Source organism: Mesocricetus auratus, unplaced genomic scaffold (genome assembly GCF_017639785.1).
Source record: "Mesocricetus auratus isolate SY011 unplaced genomic scaffold, BCM_Maur_2.0 Super-Scaffold_100004, whole genome shotgun sequence".
Classification (NCBI taxonomy): domain Eukaryota; kingdom Metazoa; phylum Chordata; class Mammalia; order Rodentia; family Cricetidae; genus Mesocricetus; species Mesocricetus auratus.
In genome coordinates this window covers 113,539,159-113,550,231 of record NW_024429189.1, presented here as the reverse complement: position 1 = coordinate 113,550,231, position 11,073 = coordinate 113,539,159, and the positions used below count along the sequence as shown (strand labels likewise).

Genomic DNA, 11,073 nt, shown 5'->3' with positions numbered 1-11,073 from the left:
CCTCTTCAGCCAGGGCTCAGAAGGTTGCATTCCAATAGCCAGGGAGATGTGATCAAAAGATAATGCGGTCAGTGGCAGCTCTTCCAAGAACAAACCACCGATATCAGTTATCCCCATGGTCCACACATCTATGACAAAGAAAATCTGAAGGAAGTATGTCAATAGACACACAGGAATGTAAAACAAAACTCCTTTGTGGTTCTCGTCCTCCATATTTTTAATGCTAGGGCCAATGAGCAAGAGGACCATGGCTGTATTTGAGGCTTCCATGTTTACATCTTGGCTCTTGACAGGTGGTAGTCCACAAGCAGGCACTGCTCCATGGTGCTGGGCTGGAACAAGGCAAAGCATCTGGACTTCCAGCAATGCCTCCCTCTGGGATTTCCTAGACAATGAAAGGACACTGAAATTATAGTTACAGAGCATACAACACGCAGTATCCCTGCTGGTTAATCATGGCACAGACACATGCCAGAAGCATGGACAAGCCTCCCTTGTACTCAAGGTAAACTGTCCACAAAGTCAGATGGTCTCAGATGTTTAAGATTAAGATATGTGTTTCCAAATGACCACAAATCCAGGACCCTACAGAACAGAGTAAAGAGATAATGCTTGCAGATGTTGATCATTGATTACCCACTGTGTGCTAAGCATTGCAGAGACATCCTCACAGTCACAGCACACCCCCATGAAAGGAATTGTTATGCCGTTTTGAAGGTGACAATACCAAGGTCCAATTGACAACAAGATCTTGAACCAGGTCTCTATACTGGGAAAGTATAGGCAGAAGGATCTTTGTAAGTTTAAAACCAATTTAGACTACATAACAAGTTTTAAAAAACAAACAACGTAATTAAGCTCTCAGATCAGTAGGTATGAAAATTAAAATTAAGTCCCATTGTTTCTTGACTCCAAAAGGTTTGTTCAACAATACTACCAGACTATTCCCAGTGCTTGATATAACTTGTTCGACTTCTTCACAAAATAATATCTGAATATAGATAAAGGTGATTGGATTAAAAATAAAAGCCTGGGATCTGTGAACATGGTTCAGCCCTTAACAGTACTGGCTGCTCTTCCAGAGGACCCAGTTTCCATTCCCAGCACCCACTTAGAGACTCACAACCATCTGTAACTCCTGTTCCAGCAGATCTAATACCTATTCTCATCTTCAAGGTATATGATGCAAACTACCCATACACATTTTAAAAAGTAAATAAAAATAAAAACCTCATGGCATTCCATTTAGCTTGGACAAAATGCAGCTGCAAGGGTTTTTTCCTGCAAGACCTAACTTGAAAGTTACTTTTCCTTTCTAGTAGTTTAATTTACTTAAATACAGAGTTTAAATGAAAACACAACACCACTGTCATATGGGGAAAAACAGAATCACAGTCTACATGAGGACAATTGACAACTAATACATAACTACAAAAGTGCTTGGAAATATCCACTAGTGAGTGGTCCAGCTAAAATAATTCTGTGAAAATGTGAAGAAAAATTAATGATAATGAAATAATATACTATGGACCAATAGGAAGCCTCTATGTGGTGAGATGGAGAGTTAGGAAAAGATATTCATCATTGAAAGAATCTGTGTCACCACGGACAATCAATATGTCACCTCTGGTTCACAGGACACCTAGGTGAATAATGGACAACACATGATAAACCACAAACCATCAGCCAGTTGCAGATGAAGCAAGAGAGTATGGGCCCTGACATCTCTTTGTGATCCTACCAGCCTGTCTCCCTCTGTTTATGTCTTGCCAGCCCCATTCTTCATTTAGTCCCCGAAAAGCATCCACAAGTTAGCCACCTCATCCCTGAGACAAGGTTCTAGTGAAAAGACTGAAAGCTCACCCTATGCATCAATGAAAGTATGTAAGAAGGATCCTAGGGGAATCCAGTGCTCTGAGGTCTAAGGGAAATTTGATCTCTTAATTCCAGATGCCCTGGCATCTTGATAAGGAGAAGTTCAACAAATTCCAAACTAACTAAAAGTCAGAGAGAGCATATTGAGATTAACAAAGTCAGAAACAAAAAAGGGGACATAACAACAGACACTGAGGAAATTCAGAGAATCATCAGGTCATACTTCATAAACCTGCACTCCACAAAACTGGAAAACTTTAAGGAGATGGACGACTTTCTAGATAAGTACCACATGCCAAAATTAAATTAAATCAAGAACAGATAAACAACTTAAACACACCTGTAACCCCTAAGAAAATAACAGTTATCAATAGTCTCCCAACCCAAAAAGCCCAGGCCCAAATGGATTCAGTGCAGAATTCTACCAGAATTTCAACGATCTAATACCAATACTCCTCAAATTATTCTACACAATAGAAACAGAACTTTTTCTTAATATTTAGTTAAATGCCAAACTTTTTAAATATTTACTTATTTTTATTTCATTTGCATTGGTATTTTGCCTACATGTATGTTTGTATGAGTGCATCAGATCTCCCAGAACTGGAGTTACAGTCAGTTGTGAGCTGCCATGTGGGTTCTGGGAATTGAACTCAGTACCTCTGGTAGAGCAGTCAGTGCTCTTAACCACTGAGCCATCTCTCCACCCCGCCGAACTCTTTTTATGAGTCTACAATTACACTGATACCCAAACCACACAAAGACACAGCTAATAAAGAGAATTACAAACCAATTTCCCTGATTAACACAGATGCAAAAATACTCAACAAAATACTGGCAAACCCAATTCAAGAACACATCAGAAAAATTATCCATTATGACCAAGTAAGATTCATCCCAGAGATGCAGGAATGGCTTAACATACAAAATCCATCAATGCAATCCACCATATAAACAAACTGAAAGAAAAAAACACATGATCATCACACTAGATGCTGAAAATTCAACACCCCTTCATCATAAAGGTCTTGGAGGGAATAGGAATCCAAGGAACATACCTAAGCATAACAAAGGCAGTATACAGTAACCCAGCAGTCAACATCAAACTAAATAGAGAGAAACTCAAAACAATCACACTTCAATCAGGAACAAGACAAGACTGTCCACTCAACATAGTACTTGAAGTTCTAGCTAGAGCAATAAGACAACAAAAGGAGATCAAAGGGATACAAGTTGAAAAAGAAGAAGTCGAACTGTTCTATTCGTTGATGATATGATAGTATACCTAAGTGACCCCAAAAATTCTACTAGAGAACTCCTATAACTGATAAACATCTTCAGTAATGTAGCAGGATACAAGATTAACTCAAAAAATCAGTAGCCCTCCTATATACAGATGACTAACAGACTGAGAATGAAATCAGGGAAACATCACCTTTTATAATAGCCACAAATAACATAAAATATCTTGGGGTAGCTCTAACCAAACAAGCAAAAGATCTGTATGACAAGAACTTTAAAGCTTAGAAATTAAAGAAGATATCAGAACATGGAAACATCTCCCTTGCTCTTGGATAGGTAGGATCAACACAGTAAAAATGGCAATCCTACCAAAAGCAATCTACAGATTCAGTGCAATCCCCATCAAAATCTCATCACAATTCTTCACAAACCTTGAAAGAACAATACTCAACTTCATATGGAAGAGTAACACTCTTAAAAAAACTATCATCCACCTCCTCAGGCTATAATTTTTCCTCTCTCTTTCCTCTCTCTTCTTCCTCAGTGATCCTTGAACTTTGAAGCAAGGGTGAGACATATTATGTCTCATTTAGGGATGAAGAATTCACAGTATCGTATTCTCTGCACCTTGGCCAATTTTAAGTCAGGATCTTAAAGGAGCAAATCTTATTTGTTTGAGCTTATAATAAATGTATATTTAGATTCTCCTGAAGGTCTGGGAGGTGACTGCGCAGGTAAAGGCATCTGCTGCCAAGTTAAATGACCTGAGTTCCATCCCTGAGACTAGCATGGTAGAGGGAGAAAGTCAACTCCAGCCAATTGTCTTCTGACCTCCATATACACATCATGGCATGTGTGAGTCCATGAGCTCACATGTGCATACACACACACCTAATAAATAACTACATGTAAATATTTTAAACATATTCTCAGGAAAGGCCAATGACAACTTTGGCCTGGAGTCAGCTGACCTGGTAGGTTTTTGACCCTGTCACTGCTGAGCCATGAGTCTCTGGACTTTTCAGTGTCCTGGTGTCAGTTACCATGTGTGGCTTGAGAAACCTTGATGAAACTGGGGCTAAAGTGTGGGACATAAGCTCAGTCTTGGGCATCTTTTTACTCTGGTTAGACCTGTTGTTGGAACCTGAACATGTGACTTCTTCCTCGGGGTTTCAGACGTCAAGCCTGGATGTGAGCACTTAAGGGACAACTTCACCTGAAAATGACCAAGATGATTCTCCACGGTAGGCTTTAGAGTCTTGTTGCATCTTTGTCAAGTGTGTCTTCCATATCACTCTCTTGCCCTCTTAGAGTGATTGTTCTCACCCAAATCTGTTTCTCTCTCCTAGTTTGCATTCCCTCAGAAGCAGAACCCAATACAAGCAATTAGGAACTCACAAATTAGGAAGCTGATTGTGAGAAGCACTTTGAGAATGGAAGGTGAAATAAGTCAACCAAGAGTGTGTGACTGTAACAGTTGACTCTGTGGACAGCCCAGATTCTTTCCCAAGGGACCTCCTGAGGAACACACCTCAGGCTTGCCCTATTCTGGAGTGAGAAGCTGGGAAATTCACTGACCAAATTCTTCCCTTTGTTAGTTGAGCATTTCTCCTGGGGCATTGTCTCTTGCTGTTCCCAGTCTACCTCACACTCAAGTTGAGCATGCTCTGTAGTCAGAGATCTCACTGAAGGAAAGAAGGCATAAAGTTATGGACATATAATGAACTGTGTAAGAAGAGCAACAGAGGGCCTACTGTGAGCTCCTCCTGGCTGACTGTGGAACCATCTGCCCATTCCTAATCTCTTCTTTGTTCATCTTATACACCATAGCATTCTATAAAACCAGGAGACAAGGCTCCTACAATGTGCTGCTCAGAGTACAGTCATTAATTAATTAACTATTTAATTAAAATTACTAGGTTCATTCTGCCCAAAACAATACTAGATAGATGATAACTATTATGATCTATTGCCACATAACAAATATCCTCCAAAAATTATTGGCTTAAAACAATAAACACTGATTAATAATTTCTAAGGTTTGAGAATCCAAAAGCAGCTTTACTGGTGGGTTAACTCAGGTTATTCATGTGGTTGCAGCCACAGCCACAGCTGTCTGAAGGTTCAGCTGCAAGATCTGCTTTTCAGGATATCTCACCTTGACTGTGGCAAAAGTCTCAGTTCCTTGAAGAATGTTAGAGGAAGACTTGGGTTTTCAATAACACATGGGTTTCTTGAGTACCCTTATAGCAAGACAACCAACCCAAGAGTGCAGAAGGAAGCCAGAATGTCTTTCACGACTTAGTCTTGAAAATAACACACTATCACTTCCTTTCCTCTGTACTTCAAAAGGAAGATATCAAGTCCAGGGCAATCTAAACTCAGAAGGAAGGAATTCAGTTCCATGTCTTAAGGAAAATGTCACAGACTTTATAAAGTTCAACGCCTTTCGAGCTTCAACCTGCCTTCAGATTACCCCGAGTCCTACCATCCCCAATCTTCAGACCACTCTTTCCCAGACCTTCCTACTCCTCCACATGATCCTGGGTGCCTTTGGAAATGCTCTGTCTTCCCAGCCTTTCTCATCCATGCACCACAAAACAGGAATTTTCCACACACGTACGGGCATAATTAAGTCTTATCCATCCATTAAAGTTTCCATTTCCCTTCCCTATGACTCCATTGAGATCCTGAAGTATTTTATACTTTCTATGATATTGATCGGTTTTAAGGCTTAGAATTGTACTAATATCTACAGCTTGTCTTTCCATTTAGACAGTAGTCTCTGTGTGGTGAGGATCAGCCACATCACAGTACATTCAAGAGTCATCAAATGTTTTCTGTAAAGAGACAAATGGCAGATATCTAAGACTTTGTATGGTGTTTCGTCTCTGACACAACCACTCACCCATGCATCACATATAAAGGCAGCCATGGGTGACCTATAAGCATATGGGTGTGGCTGAGGTACAACCAAATCTTATTTATCATGATGTACAGCTCATTAGGTTTGGTCCAGGAGTGCTGGTTTTCCAACCACTAAGCTCAAGTATCTCCTAAGTGTCACCAAGCTGTAGGAGTATGGGATTCAAATACAGAATTAGACTGTATTTACTATGTAGTTGTAGGTAGTATTTTCTTCTGTTTCTACACTCAGAATGCATTTCCTTTATAAGAAAAAGAAAGGGTTTTTCAACTTTATCAATCTCTCATCATTTTAAGAATCATTTTAAGAACTTAGAGACTGAATAATGTATACATATATAACTACATATCAGTCATTTTCTCACCATTATTCTCAGACAAAAGTCTCTAATAATTACATATTTTGCCAGCTGGTGTAGAAAGTAATTCATTTTATTCTCAGTTAAAAGACTACAGGACAGTCAATTACTAAACTGTAATTTCTATGCAAAGTTAAGGATTAAGTAAACAATCTAAAAAAAAGTCACCCTAATTTCAGCTATGACACATATTTAAATCACCTTCTTCTTTCTTAATATATGCATGAATAGTAATAGCTTAAGAGCCACATCACATGCATAAAAACTGAAGTAACTACTTACAGACCAAAGGTAAACTTAATAAGAACATAATATATAATAACAATTGCCTGGTTTTACTGAGACAGGAAGAGGCTGTGGAGGATACACATTTAAAAAGCCAACTCATTGGTCTTTACAAGGAAATGGCATTGTTCAACAAAGCCACCCTCAAAAGCTTTAGCTTGCCTTCACAACAGTGGATATGAAGCTTGAAATATGCCCTGGTAATAAAGGAGACTCTCTGTTTTCGGGGAAATGTCAAGATGCAAAGTTTATTCTTGTTTAAATAGAGGTAAAAGAGAGAGGCCACTGTGTGTGTTTGACAGTGATAAATGGCTTCCAAAGAAAACAGGGCAATGACTGGCTGTCCCGTTTTTGGAGGACCTGTTCTGTGTACTGTCAGACCTTTGGGTTCTTTTCTGCCTTGTCTCAAGTGATCACGGGAAACAATCATGAATTGTTTGTTGTCTTAAAATTTACATAAGTCTCCTCACTTCAATTATTACATGTTAACTTAAAAAATTCAATGAGCAAACGTTCTAGACATTCAAAACAGTTTTTAACTCTTTGCTCGTGGTGCTTCCCTGACTGCTTGTGAGAGTCTGGTAAAAGCATGTCTAAAGTTTCAGTGTCCTCAGGTCATGACAATAAAATGAAGAGAAAGGTGTTTGTTTCACTAGATGGGTTCTGTGACAGTGACTTCAGAGGATGGTTTAAGTTCTGTTGTTATACTGTTGCTTTAGGTGAGATAGATTTGAAAATTGACAAAGCGACCCTAGGAAAGTTTAAAAAAAAAGCTCTTTGTTCTAATTAAATAACATACTTTATAGGCGTGCTATGAAAGAATATTGTCAACCATAAGATGGATAAACTGTGGGTTAGGTTAAATATGTTGCTTTTGGTTTAGGCTTTTCTTTTGTTTAATGATATGCTACTCCACTGCTATATATTTTTTAAAGAACAAACTACTGATACCTAAAAACAATTAATTTCAGCCATGCATGGTGACACAGGCCTTTAATCTCAGCCCTAGGAAGGCAGAGGTCAGCCTGATCTACAAAGTGAATTTCAGGGCTACAGAGAAAAACACTGTCTTGAAAGTAAGCACAACAAATTGAAAAGCCCAATGTATGTCATACATGAAGTTGAGCAAAGATTCCAGACATCACAGAACACTAATAGTATAGTTCACTTATATGATGCTGAATAACAGGAAAACTAACATGTGATGCTAGAAGACAAAATAGTGGTTCATTCTCAGGGGAGATGAGGTAGGGAGTAGGAGCAAGTGTGAAAAATATACTGTTGATGTGTGCTTTATAAAAACTTGTCACACTGCATTTGTTTTGCTTTGTTACAGCACTGAGGACTGAACCCAGAGCTTCGCACATGCTAAACAAATGCTCTACCACTGAGCTACATCCCTAGCACCATCAAGCTGTCCTTAAAGACTGTTGTACCATGTATGATTCCCTATTCCTATACTAATCGTTTCTAAAAAGTAAATATTGTTGGTGGAAACACTCCAGAATAAGAAGTAGAAATTATAGAAAAGATCCAACAGGAAGCCAATAAGTCAATAGGGGTGTGTTAGTTACTTTTCTCTTGGCTGTGACAAAATACTTGGCAAATAAATTCAAGGAAAGAAGGATTGGTTTTGGCTTGTGGTTTTAGGCAGGATATAGTCCATCGTGGCAAGATCTGATGGCTGCTGCATGAGGTAGCTGGTCACATTGGTCTATAGTCATGAAGCAGAATTAATGTTTGTACTTACCTGATTTCTTCCTTTGCCCCATTTTATTCATCCACAAACCATAATAGATGGGATGGAGGTATTCACATTTGGTGCAGGTCTTCTCTCCTCAAAACTCTGTGAAAATCCTCACAGACATCCACAGAGGTGCATCCCCCAGCTGATTACAAATACTGTTAATCATCACAAATCCACCCCTTGCCAACTTGACACACATTTAAACCTAAAGGTTCAGGGCCAACTGGTAATAAAAAATACATTAAGTCCATCTCTAAGTGTTCCCACACAGTTTTAAAAACTTTTTAATTCAAATTCTCCTTTGAGAATCAAGGCAATCTTTTATCTGTGAAAGATTATAGATTTTTTAAAAAAAGTTCATTCCAATATACAATAGCATAGAATAAACACTCTTATTCCAAAATGGAGGAATGGGAGCCCAAGAAAAAAATCAGAACAAAAAAGACTGAAGTTCACCAGGGAAAACACCAAACCTTCCATCAGTGCCTGTCACCTGGGGCTTATAGGGCTTCAACAGCCTTGGGTAGTTCTACACTTCATACTGCCCAAAGCACCTATAGTTCTCCATGGGACTGATTAAATTCTGTGCTGTTGCTTTCCTAGACAGACAGCCCCCTGTCCTGGCATCTCCGACATCCTGTAGTATTTATCACAATTTGGGTTTCATATTCAAAGCTTCATATAATGTAGCCTCTGGAGGCATTCTTTCAGATACTTAGACCCCGAAACACTATGCCTGGCTTACGCGACCTTCTGGAATCTTGGTACTAGACTCCATGACCCCTCATATTTACATCTTTCATATCAGCAAAGTGAGTGCCATGTGGATGACACTGCCAAGTTCTGCTTCCAGGTTCAGATTTAGCCCCGTGCTTTTGCAAGCTAAAACATGATATACACTTCCCTAGAGAGCCATTCTAGAACAAGGACCCTGTGATGGGTTTCTCAGTTCAGACCTTCTCCTTTCAAATGAATTTGAATCTTTAGAAGCCAGAGCCATGATGATATATTGCTCTCAAATCACATTTCCTATAATCCCAGTGCTGAGTATGAGGTTTCTCATTAATGGCATTAGTCTCTTTAATAATTACAGCTGTTTTCTCTGCATCTGCCTATAACTTTAACATGAGTCCAAGCTCCTTTTCTCACGAAGCTGCACCGTCTTTCATATCTTTCTGCCTTTTCTCATTGTAAATCTGAATAAGACCAGAAAGTAGTGAAGTGTGACCTTGAGACAGCAGATGTTACACTGACTAGGAGTTGCCTCCCTCATTTAACTCATTTAAGTTCTCTCTGACTCTCTGTCTCTGTCTCTCTCTGTCTGTCTCTCTCTGTCTCTCTGTCTCTCTGTCTCTCTCTCTCTCGCTCTGTGTGTGTGTGTGTGTGTGTGTGTGTGTGTGTGTGTGTGTGTCAGTGCCTATGGAAGCCAGAGACATTAGATCCCTAGAACTGAAGTTACATACAGTTGTAAGACCCACAGTGTGGGTGCTAGAACCTAACCTTGGGTCCTCTGTAAGAATGGTACTTACTCTTAACCTCTGAGCCATTTCTCTAGCCCCTGCTATCCACTTATCCATCAGCATTCTGCTTTGTATACTCCCACCAGAATCACCCAATCAGGCTCTGCTTACAGCATTTTAGAGTTTCTGTAGCCCATGGGTTCAAACTCTTCCAAACTCTTCCTGCAAACCAGTTCTAAAGGCCTATGAATTACATGATCATGGCAAAAGCCCTACTTCTCAGCACTAATTAGTTTACCCAAAGCTTTGACCAAACACCTGACAAAAGTCACTTAAGGGAGGAAGGGCTTATTTTGGCTCACAGTTGGAGAGTATCATATGCTGTGTTAGGGAGAGAATGACAACAGGATGTAGGCTGGCTGGCTTCATTGTGGCTCCATTAGAAAGCAGAAAAAGATAAAAGCTTATTCACATAAAGATTTATTCTCTGATCATTTTTTTCCTTTTTATTCAGCTCATGGATGGTTGCACCCTCATTCAGGTTGGATACTCCCTCCACAGTTAATTCTCTCTGTAAATGCCTTTTCTAGGTGATTCCAAAGCTGACCAAGTTGTTAATGAAGAAATACCAACAGGGAACAAAGCAATGAAAACAGAGGAACTGAATGTTGGAGGAAGCAAAGAAGGAAATCACTAAGTTTGAATGAAGAACAAGAGGATAGTCAACCATGTACTTAGCTTACATTGTCACTTAAATGATCTACATTTTCTTCACCGTTATATTTTATCTTTGTTTCTCCTATTAGGAAGATTAAATTGGTAATAATCACTAAAACTTAAATGTTAAAAAAAAGAATGAGTTAGGAGAAGGTGCTCCTTTAACCATATATCAAAACATACCAAGGTGGGGCGTGTTAGCGAGATGGCTCAGAGAGTAAAGCACTTGTCCCAGAGGCATGAGGATTCAATGTGTGGAGTTCAAATCTCCAGAACCCACATGTAGCTGAATAAAGTAGCATGTGACTGTAATCCCATCACTCTTACAGTGCTATGGGAGAGTGGAGGAGGGGATCTTCACAAGCCAGCTAGCCTGGTTACACAGAGAAGAAGAAAAAGATAGCCTGTCTCAAACAAGGTAAAAGGTGAGACAACAACTCCTTTTAATTAGTTCAGAGGCTAA

The 11,073-nt window shown here is 39.4% G+C and overlaps 1 protein-coding gene across 1 annotated transcript in view; it reads right to left on the bottom strand.

Moving 5' to 3' along the window:
- Nucleotides 1–228: 228 nt before the first annotated feature.
- Nucleotides 229–11,073, bottom strand: part of Pax1 (paired box 1) — a 46,912-nt gene continuing 36,067 nt past the window's right edge. The window contains exon 5 of the mRNA XM_040746453.1: nt 229–385. Within this exon, the coding sequence (XP_040602387.1) occupies nt 273–385 (113 nt within the window). The 3' untranslated portion in view covers nt 229–272. The remainder of the gene's footprint in view (nt 386–11,073) is intronic.